The sequence below is a fragment of the Lichenostomus cassidix genome, chromosome 2, assembly GCF_008360975.1.
Source record: "Lichenostomus cassidix isolate B80296 chromosome 2, HeHo_3.0, whole genome shotgun sequence".
NCBI classification, from domain to species: Eukaryota; Metazoa; Chordata; class Aves; order Passeriformes; family Meliphagidae; genus Lichenostomus; species Lichenostomus cassidix.
Window position 1 is genome coordinate 41,957,828 of NC_139482.1, and position 24,205 is coordinate 41,982,032.

Here is a 24,205-nt window from a genome sequence, read left to right on the forward strand (position 1 = left end):
TAATTTTAATCAGTCTTTTAAGGTGGGGGTTCTGCATTTTGATTAGAAAAGCAAGGCTGGTCACGAGAAATTGTTAGATATATTAAATCCTGGAATACTGAAGAAGAGTCTAGTTGAATTTCACCAGCAGAAATGGAGAATGCGGGTATAAGATGGCCAAGTCTTTTACAGCTGAGTAAAGTTACTCTTTTACAGCTGAGTAACAATAGTTTCTGCAGACTGGATTGATGAACAAATGCTCTGGGGATGTGCTTTGTAACTATGTGAAATAACAGAAGTTAAAAAGCCCTGTACATGTGAGGAAGAAAAAATACCTTTAAAAACATAAAACTGCTATAGCTGAGTGGAAATATTTGTGTAGTAGTGACATTTTGCTATCATAGCTAGGACCATTAAAATACCTACACTGAATATTATATAGACATACTGGGAGAATTTGCTTTACCTCCATTCCTTGAAGAAAAGCAGAGAAAGAGATTGCTCAGAATAGGAATCTTACTTGGAGTTATGGGCAGTCTGTGAAGGGACCTACCCCTCTCTGTTAACTCTATATGGAGCATCTTGGGCCAAGTCTCCCTCGGGGTGGAGTGTGGATATTTTTGTGGGTAGACACCAGCTAAGAACTTGGCCCATAATTTAAATCCTGTTTGAAAATGGAAGTGATTATATTTTGACCAAGTAAGGGACAAAATTAGATATGTCATGATTTACTTGAGGGTGAATGATGGGGCCCATTTATACAAGACTGAATTTGAGCTTCAGAAAATATGAGTGTCATCCCCTATCAAAGGTCCTGCTTGGTAGTGTCTCTTTGTGTCCTTTTTTGTGCTTTATTTAAACAAAGTGGCTTCACTGAAATGATGAATGGAATGTCTTTTTAATTATTAGTCCTCATTTTTGCAAATACTTTGTCTAAACATAGATACAGAGGAAAAAAAAGTATGCCTAGAAGTTGAGCATTGGGTGGTTTTTTGCTTATTATCCTGTTTATTTTTATATAAATACACTAGATCTGTTAAAAGAACACTAGGACCAAAATTACATGTTTGTTTGTTTATGCCTGAAGGTCTTTGCATTTTCACTTTCAGGTTTGTTTCCTCCATTATCATAATCATCCTCTTTTGCAGAGGGACGGTATATAGTTGAGTTTCCTGGAGAATGTTACACAAGAATATCATCATTTGCCAATGGCAGTGCAAAATAAATAAATAAATAAATATACACTGTTGTCAGGGAACAGCATTGCAAACAGTTTCTGTTTTGATCTCAAAAATTTTGCACCTGCACTGTCTATGAAATTAACAATTGGAAATTTGACTTCAAATTGACTGAATCCCTTGAAATGAGCACAGTGGAGCAGTCTTTGTTTCCAAGGCAACAATCAGCCGTGTTCCTAAGGTCTCAAAAGGTGTTTAAATGACAAGGTTGGCTTCAGAGCACATCTTACTAAATTTAAATTTTACATTCATTCAGAATATCTGGAACTATAAAACTTTCATAATGTGAAGTGTAACTCTCATTATGTCTTTACTCTGTCGTGGAAAGAACTCACTCCTACAAAATATATTCCCTTCCCAATATTGTGCTCTAAGTATGTTACATTTGTTGCATTTGCATTTTCTCACTCTTACTATTATAGGTCATGTTGCATTTCCAGTTTCTCACTGTTACTATTGTGGGAGACAAGTAGTGATATCTATAGCTAAGATTAGATAATACTTTCTGTAACATTAAACTACAATATTAGAACTATAGCAAAAATTAGATTCTGGAGGACATGGTAAAAAAAGCCAATCAGGTGTTTTGGCAGATCTAATCAGTTATATCTAATAAAGAGCTCTTAGCCCCCCCAGGAAAACATGTTCATGATAAAGGACTAATAAATACCTGATCAGAGTTTTATTAACTGTTCTTTATACATTAAAAGTGATTTTTTTTTTCAGGCTACTGTTTATGAAGGCTCATGGAAAGCTTTTCCATACTTGTGTGGCAGCATGAAAGGACAATGATTCTGAAGGAGAAGCATGCTAGCGAGGAATTATTTCTTTGGCAAAGCCATGAGGAGAGTTAGTTTTCAGTGTCAGAATGAAGCAAGTGGATGCAGAATAGATTGCAAAGCTTCCAAAAGTCAAAAGAATTTGGTTTCATGCAAAGGAATACTAAGGTGAAGAGAATGGTGATAAAGACCCAGATCAGAAAGATAACTTTAATAGTGGCATTTGTGGTTGTTGGGTTTTTTTTTATGGAAGAGAGGGAGAGATCAGTGCAGGCGTAAAGCCTCAGATTCAGCTGACATGAAGACAGAGAAATTTGGTGTTGGTTTAGGTTTCGTATCTGTGAATGATTCTCTGGTGGAATATTTTCTTTCATGAACTGCAGATTCAAATTCTTACCACATTTTGTAGATTTGTCTAGCTTGTTTGTGAAGAGTAGCTTTGGAAAATAGTGATCTTGAGGCAGTAGTATTGGGGAGAAGCAATTTACTGAATCATGTAAGTACTTCTGCAAATCCTTTGAGACAGAATTTTCAAATTACACTTTCTAATTCCTTGGAAATACATTGACTTGAAATTATTGAAAGAGAATTAAGTAACATACTTAATTCTCTTTATACGGGAAAGATTTGTTTTGGAGGTTTGTTAACAGATATACTTCTGGTTGAGGTATCATTATAATGGTTTTCAAAGCCTCAATTTTTTTCTAAAATACAGGTATTAAAACCTGTGTAGCTTTCCTGTAGAATCTAAATGGTGAAACTGTACAAATCTGTTTCACTTCATTGCTTTTTACAAGAGTCAAGAAACACAAAAGTCTTTAGCTGGAATAATCACTCCAACTCCATTAGGTTTGAGAGCCTCTCACTCTCAAGCCTCTCATTCTCAAGCCCAGAGGGATATTTTTTTGGTGATGTTTGAATCCTTAAAATGCCTACTGTTTTCAAAGACCTTCTAAAACTTACAACAGCGTTAATTATCAGTACCAAAGTGAGGACTGAAGGTTTGGTAAAGAGACAATGATTGTAAAATGGGACTGAAGTGAGTACAGTCACAAGTAGTAAATTGAAGGGAACTTGCAAACCACAGGTTTGCTCCTTGTGCTCTGGATTTGTATTCCACCTGATATTCTTACCTCAGGCTAGGTTACATGATGTTCAGTGAGTGAGGTTGCTTTAACTAAATTTATATTTATTTTCACTGTTTAATGGCAAGGTAAATACTTCTCTTCCTCTGCTTAGAACCTAACTGTTCCTTGATTTACGTGGTGTTTATTATTCAGGATACACAGTTCCTCTCCACACAGTACAGAGTACAATCTATACTTAAGCAGTGGAGATTCAGAATTGTCTCATTTGCAAATAAATGGTAGCTCTACATAAGTCTTGGATCTTCAAAATTGTAATTGCACTCACTACTTTTTTGTTTTTCTTGTTGTCTGCCTAATGTATTCCTAGTTGTAAAGAAGATAGGGGTTTTTCAGAAGTAATGTATGATAATGTAATCAAAGCCAAAGTGGGATTTTCAGAAATGCTGATGGATTAAGTGTCTAATTTCCACTGTTTATCACTCCAAATTATGTGTGGCCTTTGGAAATTTTTTGAAAAGTTTACCTTTCATTCATTGCAGCTGCCAAATATAAAACAGAATTGAAGCTATTTATAATCTTCAACGAGTAACTTTCATCAGACTGGCTAAAACTACTTTCTGGGTATGCATCCTCCAGAACAGTTTGTGCAATTCAGGTATTACTCATAGCTGAAAACAACTGGAAAGCTCTTCACTTAATCCAGCAGGTGAAATACTTTATCTTGAGCACTGCTGGGTTGCAGAGAAGAGTTTTCGGTAGCCTCAGAAAAGACAACATGTGTTTCTTCTTTCAAAAGTGTAGCTGACTGGCTCTTATATCCTGTAATAATTTCTAAATGTGCTTGCACTCTAGATTTTGTTTTATTCCAGGTTTCTTCTGTGTCTTCTAGGATTGGATGCAATATAAGGAAATCAGTAAACAAAATAGCAAATTGCTTTTGTCCTGGGGGGCAATATTCCATAGTAATTTAGATTCTGATGGAGCAGCTAGAGGTTTAACACATTTCTAAAATGTGTTCTATCAGACACTTGCTTTCATTGAGCTGTCTGGTGCTCATCAGGTGCTGCATTTGCTGAAAAATATGGTTTGATATATATAAATAAGAAGACATAATTATTTATTCAGGTATGCCATCACTTGAATTTACTGTAAATTCAAAATAGCATGAAATGCATGACAAAGACTATAATGCTCACTTAGGTGGCAGTCTTTCTGCTGTCTGTTTACATACTATACTGTAAATTCTGTAGTATCTTTTTATGCTTTTACATATTTCAGAAACTTCAAAGTTTCATAGTAAAAAGGCTTTACAGTACTTCTAAATATAAATAAGCTTAAAAATAAATCCTGCAAAACTGCAACGATCCATTTAATAAAATGCCCATTTTTATAAATGCCCTGAAATGAGTGGGTGAAAAATAGTGTGACACATCATGTGGGCTTAATCTGTTTCGTATAAATTTGCTGTGAAAGCTCTAGTTCAATATAGATAATGTGCAATCTGTTCTAAACATCCAGTTGTACAATAAGGGTAATTTGTGGGAGACAGTTATGGATCTCAAGAGCCCTTTCATCATGCAGAGTATTGAATTAATCTCCTCCTAAATGCTCATTCAGAAAGTGCCAGAAGACTGCTCTGTTTGGTTGCCATGGCAGATATTATTCTCCTGGCTCCTTGGAGAGCTGCATTTCTATAAACTATGAGTGTTTTCAAGTTTATCAAAGCAGTAAGATGTAGTTACTCTGATTTTTGTTGTGGTTGACAGTTTCCTTCTGTCAGATGCTTGCACTAATTTTATTCTTTAAAAATGTTATAAAATTTCTTTTTATCTGCTTTTTCTCTCAAATAGAACAATAACTTTCATTCAGAGACAAAAAAGGGCGAAAAGGTATTTTGGATATAGAGTCTTGCAGTCTTTTTTAGGTAAAAAATAAAAAGAAATCAAAAAATTGGGTACCTGTATGCTAAGAGACTAGCAAAACTGCAGAACTCTCTGATAAATGCAGGTTGTAAACAGGGAAGGGAATGAAAATGCTTTTATCAGGACTGTACAGGGACAGATACCATGAAGGAGATTGGACTGATTTCTTATACAATAAACTTTTCCATTTGCGTGTTCTCACACTGCACACAATCTGCTTATAGGCAGCAGGACTAATGAAGCCTGATTTCCTTCAGGATTTATATTTTGACTTTCCTGAGCCTATAGGCAGCTGTGCACATGTCCTCATTAAACAACTGGCAGCTACTCTAAGCTACAATCCTGTTTTCAGTGATAGGGCATTGGTTTGGATTTCCCTTCATACACAGTTACTGATTTTCATAAGATGAAGAGACACTTGATGTCCTTGAGACCTCTACACATTTATGACTTCTGCTGAAATTGGCTGGTAGCTGGAAAGTTACCTTGTGATCTCTTGCTCCAAGGCCCTGGCCCTTTAGGCATTTGATTCAGGTGATTTTAAAGAGACATACTGTCACTGTGAAAACTGCAGATTTTAGGAGACAGTTGTTGCCCACCACTGAAATTCAGAGACTTGCTTGAATTTTGAAGAGTTATTATTTAATGCTTATTCTGTAGTAATGCATGCTGTCAGTTCAAGATGTGTGATTATGTTACTTGTGTGTTCCAATGTGAATGAACATGTACTTTGAACACTTAAGCTTCAGAATTTTTTTTCTTTATTTGACTTTGATGTTTTGGTTACTCAAGATAATCATACTCAATATAAGCCGATCAGTAAGGAGACTAACAAGGTAACAAGTCATCAGAGTTTGCAATGAGAGCCTTGCCTGCATTTACTTACCCAGATACACCTGTCAGGGTTGAGTCAGTGTTGAGCTCACAGAAATTCTATGGTCCTGACGTCTGAAAAGTAACCCCCTTGTTTGCTGCCCTGTTGCCAAACTCTGCCCTTCCAGAGGCGTTCCAGAAGCAAAGCTATTTTGGCGGTCCTTTCAGCTGTGCAGCTGAAAGACTCAAGTCTAACTCCTAAAAAACCGTGAATATGTGGGAGGAAACTGCTTTGAATCAGTGACAGTGTGAATGATCATGTGGACAGGCATTGAAGGGAGGAAGGGAAGCTATCCATGAATAACTGGAGTTGTCAGAAGTGTTTTGTTGATGTGCAGATCTCCCATTTACCTACTTCCAAGTCCTTTTTAGTTTAGCATGAGTGGAGAAAGCATACATAAACTCTTCAGGTACTGGATAAGCAATAAAGTATTCATTCTGCACTTTGTTATGAATATGCACCCACAGGGGGAAACTGTGTGGATGAGAGGGGGCATTTGGTGTGTGTACAAAAACCTCAGGGGAAGGCAGGTATTTAAAGAATTGAGAAACTCTGAGTAGCATCATACATCATAAAGCACTGGAAATTGATTCATTACCATTGCATTTTTTTCTTAAATCAGATTTGTTTCTAGCACAAGATTGTGGAAAATGCCATTCTGGCCAGAACCTACATGTAGTTCAGACTGCCAACAAATCTGTTAGGGACTATCTCATTAAAACAACAGCTGAACTATGAAATGGTTGAATTGTGAAGTGATTAAATAGAGAAAAATTAATATAAGAGGGTTAGTCACACTGATATGAGGGGGTTTTCAATATGCAAGAAAAATAGGGAGCGCATTAAGTGGAGTAAATGAGGCCTGATGTGTTCATGAAGAATGTAGAGGGTTTTTAACCTGAATGTCTGCAACAGTCAACATACAAGCATGCCTGTTCTTTCATTCTTCTGCAGAGCATCAAAAAGACAGGATTTCTGCTGCATTTGAAGTCTCATACGCTTCTGTGGAAAAGCAGCAAGGCTTGACATTTGAGAAATTTGAGAGGTTTTGTGTTCAAAGAAAGCTGGTTAGGGTCAAAGAGCATGTTAGTCTTTAATTAGTATTCAGCATCCTTTTAAGTTAGCATGGTGGATGTTTTAGAATCGAATTGCCTAGTGTGTAATTAATTCATTACACACTATACTGTAAAAACTGAAATATTTCTTTTGACAAGCTGAAAATAACATTTTTTATTATTCATACAGAGTAGGATATTGAATGTTGTATAGTTAACAGATTATAAAGTACTCAAATGTATTGTGAGGTAATTTAGCAAGCAGAGAGCAGTGGAGTTCCTTTAACCTTCTCTTCCTGGAATAAGTGTTAAACTGAGGTGACTGACATTCTACATTTTTGTCAGCTCAGTATAACTTCTGTCTGGGAACTTTCTGCCATCATTGGGCACGTACTGTAGCTTTCTATAGACAGGCATATATACATCAGTGCATCTGTATCAGTCTCAGTGTTGCTCTACTATAGAAGTGATATCATGTTGCTGCTGTGTGTTTATTTAATAAAAGACTGAAGTCTCCAGTATTTGGAGGGAATTTTCATAAAAACCAAATTCATTTATGTACATGGAAGGCAGCACACCATTATATAAATAGCTGTGTGCTTAACCAAAAGAGTAAGTTTTCCTATATGTGCTCTCAGGATTGGTTCTCTTTGATGTGCAGCTCTATGAATAGCAAGTAGCAGGGCATGGGGTGACAGGTAGCTCATGTGCAAAAGAGAGCACTGTTTAGAGCAGGTCTTTTGGGGAGATAATGTCTTTTTTGCTTTTGAGAAGCAGGCTGTCAGGAGGTTTCAATGGTACTGTTAGGCTCTGCATACTAAAGCATGCTTTTTAAGATGCCAGTTCTTGTAAAATGGATTAGAGAAGCCAGGAGGAAAATACCTGCCAAAAGAACTGCATTTAAAATACTTTTTAAAGCTTTATTGTATTTTAAATTTTTGGTAAAATAAATGAAAGTTAAATGGAAAAGCAGGACTAGAATCAAATAGAACATTTTATAAGTTAAGGTACTGTAATACTCTTTTTCTTTTTTTTTTTCCTTTCTTTTCTATTGACAAGTAAAACTTCAGCTATTATTTCACAGCAATTGTGCCTCTGTAGTTTTCTAGGTTATTCACCCAGTAATATGAGCAATGTGTACTACTTCTGGCTATATATCCTCTGAAATAGATTGAAAACAGAAAGATTTGCTTTTCTGAGAAGCATTTGGAAAATCTGAAGTTTATTAGTTTAGTTGCCCTGGTTGGTTTACAGGCTTTGCTGACTTTTTCTTTTCTTTTCTTTTCTTTTCTTTTCTTTTCTTTTCTTTTCTTTTCTTTTCTTTTCTTTTCTTTTCTTTTCTTTTCTTTTCTTTTCTTTTCTTTCCTTTCCTTTCCTTTCCTTTCCTTTCCTTTCCTTTCCTTTCTTTCTTTCTTTCTTCCTTTCCTTTCCTTTCCTTTCCTTTCCTTTCCTTTCCTTTCCTTTCCTTTCCTTTCCTTTCCTTTCCTTTCCTTTCCTTTCCTTTCCTTTCCTTCCCTTTCCTTCCCTTTCCTTCCCTTTCCTTCCCTTTCCTTCCCTTTCCTTCCCTTTCCTTCCCTTTTCCCTTTTCCCTTTTCCCTTTTCCCTTTTCCCTTTTCCCTTTTCCCTTTTCCCTTCCCTTCTGCAGTAGTGCACATCTCAGTGCAAGAGCTTGCTGCAGTTCTGTGACCTCTCCTTGGTCCCTCAGAGCAGAGGAGGGAGCATTCAAAACATGTCTTCTTGGACCAGAAATTATTACTTTGTCAGATGCTGAACGTTTGGTAGGGTATTTGCTTATTACAGAAGAAAAATACTCGCCAGAAAGGACCATCTCCCAGATTGAACTCTGGAATGAATCAGTGGGGCAGTTGAGCAGAAAGGATGGAGAGGTGAGGAGAATAATTATCTCTTTTTAGGAGAAAAAAAAAAAAAAGGAAGGAAAAAGCCAACAATTCTTAAGACCCCAGTAAAAGCAAGAGATGTTTAACATGATAAAGCAATGACTTTACAAAGATGAAAACAACTTTTTCATACTAGAGCAAGTATGAAACCTTTTTTCATCCTGGAAAAAAGAAGGCTCTGGATGACCTAATTGTGGCCTTCCAGGAGGGAGCCTACTGAAGGGAGCCTACAGGAAAGATTGAAAGAGATTGTTTACATGGGCATGTAGTGATAGGACAAGAGGTAATAGTTTCAAACTGAAAGAGAGTAGGTTTAGATTAGATATTAGGGAGAAATTATTTACTGTGAGGATGGTGAGGCACTGGAACAGGTTCCCCAGAGAAATTGTAGGTGCCCCATCCCTGGAAATAAAGGCTAGATTGAATGGTGCCCTGAGCAACCTGGTCTACTGAAACTGGTGTCCGTGCCCATGGGAAGGAAGTTGGAACTAGGCAATTTTTAAGGTTCCTCCAATTTTTTGAGGAATATCGTTCTAATGTTGTCCAGATTGGTTGATCAAACTTTCAGGGATGTGACCAATCAGAGTTCCTTCAAAGACATCTTAAAAGTTTGAATTTCAATGCAGTGAAAATATTTTGAAGGCTTAGCAGACATGTGCAGGCATGGTAACTTCATAGCATTTCATAGGAAAGAAATAGGAAAAAATTGCAGGATTTCAAAAGTTTTTGTCATCAGTTTGGTAATCTTCGTGTAGGATATGGTACATCTTCCAGAATGGGTCACCAGGTTTTTAATATTCAGGTTAGACTCTGAGACAAAAGAACTGTGTGTTAGGTAACTATTTATAACTGCAGCGTTTATTTAATTGTAGCACTTAGAGGGCTTAAGCACATTAGGACTTCTGTTGCCTTAGTTCTCTATAAGAATGCACGAGTGTTAAGTTCTGCCCCAGAGGTCTTTTTGGGTGTCTGTGCTGCAGGTACAGGTCACCATCTGCTTGCCCATGCAAGTTTCAAAAGCTTTGTACAATTCTGCTTTGTGTGTTGCTTTTGGTTACCTAGGAAGAAAAAAGAAGAGCTGAAAAAGTTTGGGCAGCAACACAGCCTTATATATTTAAGGACAGTTTCACATGTTTTTGGAAGAGCAGGACTGCCCAAAACACAGCAGGGATTGCTCGATATGTGTTGAAGAGAAGTTCTGTGTTTGAATAGTTTGAAATAAATTGAATAACTAAGGAGATCTGTTTCTGTGAAAGGGAGTGGGTGTTTTTATTAGCATCTTCTTGAACTGGTGGATTTTTTCAAAAGGTAAGAATACTTACATATATAAAAGAGTAGTAAATCTGCTAAATAGATAAGGTTCTTGTGACTCTTGGTCCTTCCTGGTTCTGACTTGAAAAATGCCATCAAATTAATCAGTCTGTCGTTTTCCTCTTTGGGGAGATGGAAAGGTCTGTTCTTACCACATTTTAGCTAACATTTGGTAACCAGTAGTGAGGTAAATTCCTAAAGAAATGAAAGACAGAAGGGTTTGGGTTGGTGGAAATATTGTTGACTAAATACAGAATTTAACTGGTCTGCCAGGTTGAGAAACTTTTAAGTGGCTAAATTAGACTCGCATGTGGCAAGAAGACACCTTTCTTCTGCAGGTGGGGCACACCCAGAGCTTCCCTTACTTGCTTTTAACATGGTGAATGTTGAAATTACCAGACCAAACCAATAATTAGTTTATCCAGTTACTTCTTCTCTGGGAGTGATCTGTCCTGTTGTTTCCATGGGAAATATATGAAAGTGTAGTAAACAATTAAAACTTTGGAGCAACAATTAATGGGAGCAGTTGCTTACTTGCTGTGTCAATTAATATTAAGCTTATCTAATCAATAGGAAGAATATTCATGTCTGCTTCACAAACAAGATTATTTTTAATGCCACTGTGAATCTTCCAGTTTGTTGCATAAGCATCTAATACAAGAGCATTTATATGGATCTTAGTAATTCTGAGCTGAATTTTCTTTTCTATTTTTTCACTGCTCAGCAGAAACCATGAAAGGAGATTCAGCCATTCACTAACACAGGACAAAAACCTCTTTTCTTCTTTTTAGTCAAACCCCTGCAGATTTCAGAAGAAAGAAAACTTATTTAAGGTGTTATTTATATATTTTTTTCCTGATGGTATTGGTGATTATTCCCATGGCACAGAAAGATGAAACAAAGTCAAGAAGCAAGTTCAGCAGATGGCAATTTCAATGGGATATGTTTCTTTGATCAGAAGTTAATAAGATTGCAAAATTCTAATATAATTACTTGAAGGTTATTTATATGAGATTCATACTGAGTAATATCGAGTAACATATATAATACATATTTTTAATTAGTGCTTAATGCTAATTAGTCTTTAGTATATACTGCCTGCTGAAAAACTCCTTTGCTGAACTGACATGTGAATTCCCTATAACATTATGGTAGCAATATTGGCCAGTTCCCAAATTTCATGGTTATAAATGAGGAAGGCATCGGGAGGAGAATTTTCAGGGTAACAAAAACCAAAAAACCAACACATGTAAACCAGAACAGCCTCTCATTAATATAGTAGATAATGCACCTTTAAATACAAGTATTGTTGAAGTCTTCTTTATTAATGCATTTTCCTTATTTTTTAGATAGATAGATAGATGCAGTATACGGGTACAGAGAGAGAGAATGAGAATCTGGGTTGTGTGGATGCTGTTCAGTTCCTCTGTAGATGCATTCTTACACTGGCTTGCTTTAAACCATAGCCTTTGCTGTATTTCCTTACACCACTAATAATTATTGTAGTTTCCTATTATTAGGGGAAATTATGTGCTCTCATTTTAATATGCAAGGGATATTTGCCTTAGTTTGTTTGTTGAAATACTTTTCTGTGGTTGTGAATAGTTATTATTTGAGAAAAGGATGTAACTAACAGCCGTGGGTTTTGCAGTTCTGTTGTCCCATAATAGTGTGTGGAATTTTCACTCTTTACTTTTTGATTGTTTCCAGTGCCAAGAAGGAAGCAGGAGCATGTGAGCACTGACATATTATCAAGTGCCAAGTGCAGAAAATGGATTTGTGCAGCTTGTTAATATTTTGCAATTATTTGTTCTGTCCTAGCTTGCTATTTGATTTGCCCTGAAGGATCTGTGGAAATGTGTGTTCACCTTCTATCTTATACCATCACATAAATTTTCAGTGAATTAGCTAGGTGACTCACTGGATAATATTGACTCACTTTACTGATGCAAAATCATATGATGTCTTCAGCTTTTATTTAGAGTCTTTTCACAGCACTTGCTGGCATGTTTGTTAAAATATGGCTGGTTTGACAGATGTAACCACCTATTTTATAAAGGTCTTACTACAAACTTTACAAGACAACATATTTTCTCACGAATGGTAATGTCATACAGTGTTTCTATAGCAATTGGACAGTTTTGATGTGCTACAGCTAATATGTCGAAGAGAAGTTATTTTAGATATTTGTGGTTGCATGCTAGATAATATATTTCTTGTGGTAGATTAAAGTTGAGGAATAGGAGTGTGATGGTACTGGTAACCCAGGGTATCCAGTAAAAGCACTTTGCAATGTATAACAAACATTCCAAAGCCAAGCCTTGAGGTCTGATAGAATTAAATTAGGGTGGCAATTTAACATGAATCACAATAGTTAATCCCTCAGTGCATGCTGAAGCTGGCACCATTAGCTCTAATTTCCATTGAAGCAAAAGAAGGAGGTCAGTCTAAAACAGCAGCTGGACTAGAGCTGCATGTATCTGTTCCACACATTTATTTCTAGGCTTCAGTTTATTGTCAGGCTTTATCTAGCCCCTCAGAGTGGAGCCCCAGAGCAGGAGTGTGCTTGCAGTACTTTGTCCTTCCTTTGCTTCCCACCACTCCTGAAAGGCAGAGCAGCATGATGGGAGTGGGAGTAGCAGTGTGGCTCTCTTCCCACTGGGAAACTGGCAGCCTCCAGGGCCAGTCTCCTTGGCAGTTTTTCTGCCAGCAGCCCTGACCCTTACCCACCTGTGAGTTTAGAGGCAGAAGGGAAAGATTTCTCATTTTGAAGGGATTGAAGTGAAAATATAAGAGAGAGGATACAACTAGTACAGTAGAACAGAGAGCAGGGAATCAGCATGGAGTAAATAAGGAAAGGGAGTACAATGCTTTAATAAAACAAAAATACTTCAAGGAAATTAAAAATCAGAAAAAAATAAGGAGAAGTGTTACCAAGGCATATAAACATTTACTTGCTCTGTGCATGGAAAGGCTGCATAGATACAAGGTTCTTGTTGACAAAGTAAAAGAATAATTGCAATATCCATGACCATTTTTGTAATCATTCAGGTTTTGTTTAGAAGCAACAATTGTAACATGAAGTTCTAAACCTAAAAGCTGCAATGTTATTAAAAGACATCCTTGCAAATGTAGATGTACTCTGTATTACATGTACTCTGCCTTTATATATTGTATTGCACAAAATTTAAATTAACAGAAAGAAACTGGGATTGTAGGGTTGGCAAGGCATGAAAATAATAAAATTAAATAGTCAAAAATCATTCATCCATTTTTTTCAATTTAAACCTCATCCCAAAATCTTCTTCTGTAGTTTCTCAGTTATATAGCATAGGGTGTTCAAAGGCACTAAAGCAGATCTCAGAAACAGTAAATGCTAATACTCAGCATATCTACAGGTCATTGTTTGTCTTCATATTACAAAGCTGCTTAAAATACCGTGCTTCTTCAGACTGAAAATAGTGGTATTATACAGCTTTAATTTGCTCTTCATTGCAAGCAAGGTGGTGAGCAGCCTATAGCAAAGGGGTTTTCTTCCCACTAATGCATTGGAAAAAGGGAAAGAGCGTTTCATTCACTCGTAATATAGGAAGCATATAAGGAGAAGGTCTGGTTTCAGTGAAGTAAATGAGAACTTTGCTATTGCCTTCATGGAAACCAGACCTTCACCCTTTGCTAGGTTGTTTAAACTTGCAGCAGGCTTAGCAGAGCAATTTATAAAGACTATAAATTTATAAACATTGCCATACCTATAATTTAGGACTATGCCAGCTGTTACAGCTTTACTCATTTTGAAGAAACACAGGTTTAAACTACCAAACCAACCTTTTCCTCTCCTACCTGCTTATTAGACAGTCTTTTCTAGTACAGTGAGAGTAATGCTTTGTGTCCAGTTGTGCCTCTTCAATGAAAATGGTTTGATAAGCTGTTATGTGTCCTTTGTCTATGTAGGTATATCTGTACAGGGGTACCAAAGCCTTCAAAGTGGCAATACACAGATATCTAGGATAGAGTAAAAAGCAGGAATAACATATATTTCTGCATCCTCTGCCTGTGCTTACTTAGCTCAAGAACTTCCTGAGCCAGATAAACCATAAATCCACGGTAACTAATTGGAGTGACTGACTTTGTCTGATCAGACATAAATCAACTTAGGTATAGATTTAAGAGAAAACCAGTAGCCTATACTCAGTTGATACTTATGTTTGGCCCAGTGTTTAAGGGAAAACAATTAATCTCTTTCCATAGGTGCATAGTCTTCCCAAGGAGCTGGGAACTTGGCAGAAGGGAATTTGCCTTATCACAGGTGTCCTTGGTGAAGGAAGAAATTCTGTCAGTGGTGCCATTGCCATTTTGGAAGTATGTAAAGAGATATTTGACACACTCTAAAATTCACAGAGTTGATTGCTTCAGAATATTTATAAAATTACTGTTACTAGCAATTATTTACTAGCTCTGTGGTGATTATTTTTCACTAGGCTGTATATAGGCAACAGCAGAGTCCTCACGGGAAGCAGAAGAGATCTTTTCTTTGAAGAGAAAAGCAAAAATGAAAATATTACTCAAAATTATATTGTAATAATGAGTGCTCAGGTCAGGAGAGCCTTTGCAGGGGAGGAAAACAAGTAAGATGGCCTGGCAGCTCCCTTCATTGCTGGCCTTGGACTCCTTGCCTAATAAACTCTTGAGCAGAATTGAGAATAGTTCTTTGCCAGATATCTAGACATTGACTAGTTTTTCCTACTTTACTGCATTAAAATGTTTTTTAAATACTGTAGTAACAGTTACCTTAGAATTAAACTTACTTTTCATGGTGATACAACAGATGAACAAAGAGGCAAATTCCCTTTTAGAAATAACTCCCTTCATAATGGTGGTTGCTTTTCCTATGTGTCTGCCTAGCACTGAAGTGTGATTTCTCAACCTGTAGCTTTTACTTCAGATATACTGTAATATTTTATACTTACAATTTTCAGCCATTTGATTTCTCTGGCGTTTTCTGACGTTTGTGAGGCTGAAGTTTCTTGCCTGCCACAGAGAGATGTGAATTTTCTACTTGCAGCATTGTGGCTGGAAGTAGCAGGTGGTACTTGTGGTAGCAGGACAGAGGACAGCCATGCCCGCTGCACATTTATCTGCTTATTTATGTTACATTTATGTCACAGATGGTAATTTCCAAAAATAATGTCTGAAGTTGGGTTCTTAGTTTCATATCTGGAGTCCGATCTCAATTACCCAATGATTTTCCTGAATAGAGGAGTAGCCTTTTTATCTTGTTACTTGTTTTTTTTTTGAAACCAAGTTGGGCTCTGTATGAGTCTACAAATCGACAAGTTTGGAGAGAAATGTGAGCCAGGTTAAAACTGAGTCCAGCTGGGCTTGGGCTAGGCATGACTTTGTGTCCACTGACAGAGCACAGGGTGGGTAGGACAGGGTGCTTTGGGTGTTCAGGTGTTGGGGTTTGTTTGCCTGGGTTACAGGGATGGCCAAATTTGTGTCCAGAAAGTAATGAAATACATTTTTGTTGTCTTCTGAGGGTTGGGCATAATTCATTTTGAGAGACTGTCTCTGTTTTTCACACAGTCTGTTCCCTGCTGTTCCATGGATTACAAGGAGACACATTCATGCTCTTTGAGTTTTAGCTCAGCTCTTTTTGTGGCATTAAATAGTTTAAACTAGTCTCTTGCCTTTTGTACAATAGATTTGCTAAAGGATGTTGGCAAAAGCTGTGTGGGTTTTGGCCTGTGCACTAGTGGAATAGATGCTGTGTGGTCTCCCCTGGCTGCACCTCCGTGATGTGGCTTTATGCACTCGAGGGAGGCTTGTGTCTGTAACCCAGCAGGTTCCTTCTGGCCTTAAGCCAGAAAAAATGGAAGCACAGAGCTCATATAGCTTTGCTTGTTAGTCTGAAACCTATCTTCTGCAGAAGCTGTAGTGAGTTATGTATTTTTTCCGTCACCCAAGCACTTGGCCGCTCGAGCAGCGTGAGGAGGAAGGACTCTCACTGTCCCCCTGCAGTGCCTTCAAGCTCTTCACCCCACTGCTGCTGTTGCTTCAGAGGCTGTTTGGCTGCTTCTCAGCTGTGCCTCCTCGGTCATGAGGCAGAGTGAGTCCAAGACATGTGAGCTTAAGGGGCAAATTGGTGCATACTGAGCAGCCTGGTTGTTAGCCAGGCTGTCACAGAACCACAGAATGCTTCAAGTTGGAAGGGACCTCTGGAGGTCACCTAGTCCAACCTCCCTGCTGAAGCAGGGACCCCCAGAGCTTGTTGCTCAGGATTGTGTCCAGATGGCTTTTGAGTATCTCCAGGGAAGGAGATTACAGTCGATATAAAGGTAGCACAGCTATATCTGCAGATTAACTTCAGTGTCAGCCATATCTATATATTAGGAATTTATGTCCAGAAGGCCAGTTAAACTCTAAAAGCGCTGGGTATCTCTCTTCCAAAGGGTATGTGCCTGCTCAGAGGCACCCTGCTTAATGAATAAGCTTGTTAGGCTTCAGAGAGGCAGAATAGTTTGATTTACTTGTTTTCCCTTGATTTTAACTAGTAATTGCAAGCTGGTAATTAACATCCTCCAAAACCCCTGAGAAAATAAATTGTATCAGAGCTCACCCTGAAACCATTAAAGCATTGTTGATGTGCTATTAACCTAGGGACCAACTGCATCCTTAAACTATAGTGATGTCTGTTTGACTCAGGACACAAAATTAAATAAATATGTGAGTGACAGGCACAAAATCACAGAAATGTGTGCAGGACTGCACAGTCTGTTCCTCCACTTTGAGGTGTCAAGGTCATGTCACATTGGACATTTTTGCATCATTGCTTTCATAGCCAGTCGATAGTGTCTGACTCCAAAATCTATTGACCAGCTGCTGATTGGGTGAGAGGTAATTGCATAAGCTAAAGGGGAGAACATCCCTTGGCCTGGGCTGGCATCCTGCAAGGACAGTTTTGGCACACACTCCTTGTCAGGCATTCAGACATGTTGTTTAACACTGTGTTTATCTGTCATGTGGCAACTACGTGGACAGTTATGGTGAAAAAAGTTACCAAATGTGAGCTACACAAGGACAAAAATAATGTACATATTTTGAGGGACAGAATGCACAAGCTATGCTTTGGAAGAAAATACTATTAGACTGTCTTATGTGACTTCCACTATTCTTCATTTTTGTACTGTCTACTGAACTAAAATAAGGTTCAGCAAAGGGTGACTAATACTGTAAGAATATTGTAATGAGTATTAATTAATACTTTGCAATTTAAATCAGAGACAATCTGAAGTAGATCAGAAAAAAAATCTTGGGAAAAAAATGTACTACAAATGGGGTTGCTTTGTCTGCTATTCCTCACAGCACTATTAATCAGGCACAATACTCCAAGGCACAAATTACGTGATTCTGCAAGTTTCCCCTGACTCTGCACTTACTAATTTTGCAAACCTATTGTTTCATTAACACTGGCTTTTTACTTGGTATTTTATCTTGAATTAGGCATACAAGAAAGGAAAGAAGAGAATTCTTTTCTTGTTCTTTGCTGTTACTTTCTATTTCTTGTAATAGATTCCCACTCCGGATCTGTGGAGTCCAAGCAAACTTCCTGTCACAATTCCTGTAGAAACAACTATAAAAATCTCTCAGCCTGGGAGGGACCTCAGGAGGTCAGTAGTCCTGCTTCCTGCTCAGAGTAGGATCAGCACCAAACTTAGACCCCAGGGCTGTGGGGGGTGTTTTCCTGTTGGGCCTTTTGAGAACAGAGACTACAAAACCTCCCTGGACCCCTGCTGCGGTGCCTAGTTATCCTTGTAGTAAAGTGTTTTCTGTTGGGGCTTTCTTGGTTTTTTAATGATCACTTTGTTTTTTGTTCCTTGACTGTGCATGCTGGCCAAGACCCTGATTCCATCTTCTTGCTGACCTCCTTGTAGATATTTGCAGCTGTCTCAGGGCATGTGCATCACCTTCCTGCCCATCTTGCATTCCATAGTCAGGCTTGGCAGAGTTCATCAGCATCCTTCATATACTGGAGGGCCCAGAACTAGATATGATGTTTCAGGTGCAACTTAGAAGTAAGGAGATTAGTAAATTTTCAGTCCTCAAAAAGTTAAAGTACTGTAATTGCTTACAGTCCTCATGAGAGTGACAATTCAGCGTTTGTTTCTTTATTATCTTCAGTTTAAAATTCTTCTCACTTCACCAAAAATCTGCATTGGACTGTTGATTGCTCACATGTAGCTTTCCTTTATAGGGGTTTGTTTCCACAGGTTTGCAACATAACAGGGCCGTTGGTCTTGTCTTTGGGAAACCAGGAAGTTGTGAAATTGTTCCGTCTTTTATCGTACTACTGAAGTAGGGGAGAAACTGTGTTCTGGAAATCAATAGCTTTCAAGAAGACTGAAGGGTTGTGCAGGATGACTTAAATGAAAATAAGCATTCAGTGTTGTACTGTGGCTGTGTGGTCCTGGGATTTAGAAACAGTAGTGTACTGGTGTAGGGACTGGCTATTACTACTGTCAAGAAGCATCAGTTACCATCTCCAGCTGAGGAAACAGATTGCTGAAAAACTGGTCAGAATCAGAAATGCAGCTTAAAAGTAACCCCAAGCCCAGAGTCCTTAAGCAACATTCCCTGCAGTGTTCAGTGGTATAGACAAAACCTTGATGGCAGGTTTGTGATTCTGGAGAAGTTACCATAACTTTACCCCATTATAATCAGTGGGAACAAATTGTGAGAACAAATTTCCATTAAATAAGCTTTTAAACCTTTGCACAAAATAAAATACTACATGTGGAAGAGGCTAACTGACTTTTGAAGTTGGTGTTAATTTGCCTCTTCTGTAACTGGTTGGTACTTACAGATTAAGCTGATGCAGTTCTTGAGACAGCTCAAGAGCCAAGAAACTACTTCTGTTGTGATTGGACACCATTAGGAAAGAAGAATTTAATATATATCTGTCATGTTTTTGTATTAAAATTAATTTTAGAAAGTGCAAAAATATATCATGTAACACTGCTCTACCTGCTCCTGAGCTGTTCTACATGGTGCATACAGGAAAGCCAGAAGATGGAATTGCTGATAAAAAACATCTGCCTTCATGTCTTCTTGTGTTTAATATAGACTATTTACATGTCTGTTCTTCATCTGAACAAACTTGTATGTATGTTGAGTTTACCTTTGGAAAAGCACCAAACCAGTGAGTCATTAGATCCTGGTTTCTTTGGGTTTCACTTTTATATGCTTTTTATTTTTAAAATTGTTTTCCTCAGGTTGTGGTTAGATTGTCAGTTGGCATTAACACACACAGTGGTGAAATTAAGAGTAGTTAGAGGCTGGCTTACCAGGACTGAGTATAACTGGAAAATAACAATGTTGTAAGCATGTGACACAGAGCTCAGCAAGGGCAATAAATCAACATTAAACGGGCAAACGCCTGTTAAATGTTGGCTGTCCCACAGAAGCCATAAAGGAAAGGTGAGAGTGTTTGATTAGGTTATGAGTGTGTGTGAAACCAGTGCTGTGACAGCAGGAATGCTGAGTTATCTCTGTCATCCCCTGGCGCAGAAAGGAGGTCACAGATGGATTGGAAAGGTGGGGTGTGAGAGGCAGCTCCCACTTCTCAGCCCAGGGGTAGAAGGAAGCCACATACTGGGACACACAGAGTCCTGGCCCAAAGCAGCCCTGCTGTGCAGAGCAAGGGGCAGAGCAGCTCCTCAGCCCGGGGTGCTGGGCACAGGGCTTGGGAAACAAGATGGGGTACAGTCCTTCTCATGCCATGTAGAAACATCCTGCATTTCCAGTGAGGCTCTGGCTTGAACCAAGCCCTGGCACTGCTATAGCAAAATCCCTTGGCAGCTCCTTGGGTTTTGCTGTAGTTGAGGTCTCTGGTGTTGCTGTGTATTTCTGTTATTTCATTATTTTAGGTATTTAATTTTGTATTTTGGTATTGTTGGCAGCACTAAATCACACATTTTGACTTCCCTCTAACTGGAGAGCTACCACAGCCATACCCTGTACACTAAAGTTTGTGTTTCTGGTTGTGAGTGATCCCACAAAGGAAGTAGCCTGATTTCCATGCTTGGTGTGCAGCTCTGTTTGTGGTGTGAAAGTATCTGTTATGTTTTAATAAAGTCCTTTCAGAAAATTTAATGTTGTAGTGTGGGGAATTCAAGTAATTGGTAAAGCCTATTTGTAGACCACAATGAAGGGGTTTTGCTATTTCTCCTGGAGGTACTGTCTAATTGTATTGCATGTGCTTTACAAATAAATTTAAACTCAATAAAATGGAAATAGCAAATCTATTGAATTACAGTTGATAAATATTTAGAGCATTTCCTAACAGTAGAATTTTAAAATAAACAACACTATAGCCTCACTAAAATGAACTAATACTAGTTTAAACATGTTTCACTCTTGTACTGCATGCATAGGCTGCTGTTGCTAAGGGTACTGCATAAAACAGAGCATTAAGTATAAACCTTTCACTAGTAACTGTGAGCTGATAATAAATGGAGAATGGCTTCTTGAGCCAACTCATTTCTGAGCTGTGCCTCTGATTAGTTTACAGAGGCTTTTAACACCCCTTAACTGAGTGTTGTTTGTCGTAATGTATCTAGTAGGTTTGACTAGTAGGTCAAGAAGTTTTTAATACCTCTTTTTCTATATTTTTAAAATACCACTTAAAGCTTACAAAGGAATGTATTTTTGATGGAAGAGTAGTTAACTCAGCCCCATAGGTTTGTTAGTGAACCTGTTAGGGCCATTAGGGGGAAGCTGATCTTAAAAGATACCTCATCAGTTCCCTTTCTCAGCAATAAAAATTAAAAAATACACTCCCTTTCCCATATGTTGTCTTAGAGAAATGTTTTCCCATTGAAATTAACATTTCCTTTGAAAATTTAAAGGATAAGAAGGAAAAGAAAATTTAAAAATTCTTCATCCTGAACTTGGCAAAGAATTTCTCTGTTTAAAGGTGCCACCACATGTTGCTTGCCCAGGTGATAGCTCTTAGGGGAGCCTGCTGCTGCCAGGTACTGCCAAATACATTTTGATATTAGAAACTATGAAGAAAAATTAAATATGCAGCTCTTGGGGCTCTCACGTGGCTTATGATTCATTTCCTGAAATATGTGAGTGACTGCATTTGGAGTGGTTTTGCCCAGGCCTTGTGTGCCACAGCAGCATGTGAAGCTATTTTAAGAGGTTTTTCTTCTTACTGGCCCACTCAAGAAGTTGGGATATTTGTTTGTTCACATCATGTATTTTAAATATGATAGCATTAGATTGTCAGCATGAGTGAATCCTAGTTTAAGATTAGCTCAGTTAAAATTAGGAGGGCTTCAAAAATAAATGAGAGTGGTCCAGCTTGTAGAGTTTTTTGACAGATTACATTTAGTCATCATTAGTAGTCGTGTGCTTGGGTTTTTTCCAGATTTTGGCAAGCCCTGCAGAGTTCAGAGAATAAAACTACCTTTCCAGTTTTCTGCATTCCTTATCAATCTCCCCACATAATTACACCAACACTCAGAATTTAAGAAAATGATTCTAAAATAAGAGAATTAGTGTTGAATTTGATGAATGAGGAACTGAATGAAGTAACTGTCTTCTGTGTCTTTTCTGTGTTTTTGCCATAGGAGCAAAAGTCCCTTTAATTGAAGATGCTGTAGTTTTATTGAGACATTTATTTAAATAAGTGAATCAGGATGTAGAAGAGGAATCTGTACTCCAGTCTTCAGCTATGGCTTTTTTCCCTGCACTGTTGCTATGGAGAGGCATATAAATATTTGTATCACAAACTAATTTTGCTTCACTTATAGATGACATGGAAATACAGATAAAAATGGTAAAGAAGAGTTGTTGTAGGTGTGTTTTATCGTGCAGAGTAGTGTTTTGGAATGGGTTCAGGTCCAGACTAGCAGCCAAAAAATGTAGAAGGTGCTGTGTTAAAGCATCTGACATCTTTCTATCCCATGCCGTGGAATAGAAATTGAGTTACGGTGTACACTTTATTAGCAGTTCTGTCTTTTCCAGTTTTTTTATAGCATTATTAGATACTTCTCTTTCTAGTAGCTCATATATCATGGGCCATTTCTATGAAATCAAATACAAATACAAAAGAAAGAACTTCAGCTCAGTGGCACATGTCCATCCTCCACTGTGGGAACTGATACAGAACCCACCCAGCTGCTTAGGAGTTGAAAGCTGCATAAATTGTTTCTTCATATGCTTACTCAGGTTTTTTCATGTCCAGCCTTTTCCTGTTGTTGTCTGCTGAATTGCCTCCAAGCAGGCAGCGATGCTGGGCACCAGCAGTGAATTCCAGCAGTGCTGTGCATTTCCTTGCCTCTGCTCCTCACCGTGTCCTTTGGGCTGGTCTCCCTCTTGTCTCCTTCCTGGGGCTGTTTTCTCTGTCTTTTTTCTTTGGGGGTTAAGTCACTGTGACTGTTTATTGGTTTATCAGGGTGGTTCCAGCCTTCAGACCCTTGGCTGACAACCCCTAGGTGATGTGTGAGGGATGCCTCTGGCACAATATGAACTCTTTCTTGTTGCTCTCTGTGTTACGAAACATCCTCTTTAACAAGAAGCTTCACATAGTGGCTGTTTTCTCTTATTCAGCAGATACTTTCAACACCTGGGATTGCTATCCTGGTTTCACATGGAGATCTCTCTGGTGACATCCTAAGATAATGAAAACAAAACTGGTTATCAGCAGGATTGGAAATAGCACATATCACCATCGCAGTCTGCTACCTCCTTCTTACATCACAGGATGATTTTATTCAGTCCAACAACAAAAGAAATACTGAATAACAGTTAACAGATTGTTACAATGGGAAATGGGGGCAGCAGTTTGTCCATAGGTCATTGACCTTTTGAGATCAGCTTATTTAAGACTAAATGACTTTCATGTAAGGCATTATTCATCACAAAAATAATTAATTAACATACAAGTTGCGTTGCCATTTGATGAGTGTTTTGGTGGACAAAAGTAATGCCTCTGATAAAGCCGTGTATTTTTCAAAAATCAGGCATGACTGACTAGTGGTTTTTGTCTTTAAATGCCCAAGCTCTTTTTTTGGTGTGGTTTTCTTACTGAGTTGGATTCTGGAGCGTCCTGCTTTGGGCTCTAGCTGGTTTGTGTAATTCCTCCTGCTGCCGCTGTACTCAGTGTCTCTCTCCGTTCTTCTCTCCCCTGGCAGCAAATGAAGCTGGCGGCAGAGTCCCTGAAGGAGTAAACACGGAGGAATGAGGATGACTAAGGCGATCACATGTGAGGTGGAGCCAGGCTTTGTGCTCATGGGTGGCGCTCAGCGTGCACCCCGCTCCACCTACTGAGTAGGTGGCACCTGCTTACATGAAACTTGGTAAATAATCTTTGCCTGATACTGTAAAAAGTTGTATTTTCTCCTGCTTTCTTTTTTCTCATATGTGATTGTGAAGTTAACACCAGATAAAGCAGTCCAGCTCATGCCAGGTCTGGATGAAATCTGCCAGACTCCCTGTGCTTTGAGTGATTGAAAACAGATCCTGTGAGGAAGCATCCAGAAGCTAACTAGAATTTTCAGCTACAACTTCCCAAAGGAAAAAAAAGTAGACTATTATTTAATTCACAGTGTACTGTCCCTTTATGGTTATTTCCCTTTTTGTTCCTTTATTACAATAGCTAATCAATCTTGTATTATTTCAAAGATTTGCTTATTAGCTACTGCTTGTCCACAGCAAATTAATTTAATTATGCTATACATTTCATAGGGAACAACAATGTATTTCATTGTGTGATCTGAGAAATAGTTGAACATAAATATTTATAGAGTATGCATTATATACTCCAGTTTGCTAGTTCTCTAAATAGGTCCCAGCTAAAATCTTTTCAAAAGCTATGTAAAAAAAAATCAGTGGGAAGCAGATTGCTGATCAGTGACTTATGAAGCATATTTGTTTTTTAATTTGCATTGGATTTTGTTATCACTCCCCTGGATTTTGAACTGCAGTATTGTATGGATGGATCTTCTGGTTAAATGAACAGTAACAGATGAATTAAACTTGATACTTGATACACCA

At 38.1% G+C, this 24,205-nt stretch overlaps 1 protein-coding gene across 3 annotated transcripts in view; it reads left to right on the top strand.

Annotated features, from left to right (window-relative positions):
* Positions 1 to 24,205, top strand: part of ANO10 (anoctamin 10) — a 134,731-nt gene extending 110,526 nt beyond the window's left edge. For all 3 annotated transcript variants that reach the window (XM_085051210.1, XM_085051209.1, XM_085051211.1), the window contains exon 13: positions 23,344 to 24,205. In XM_085051210.1, the coding sequence (XP_084907336.1) occupies positions 23,344 to 23,379 (36 nt within the window). In that variant the 3' untranslated portion in view covers positions 23,380 to 24,205. The remainder of the gene's footprint in view (positions 1 to 23,343) is intronic.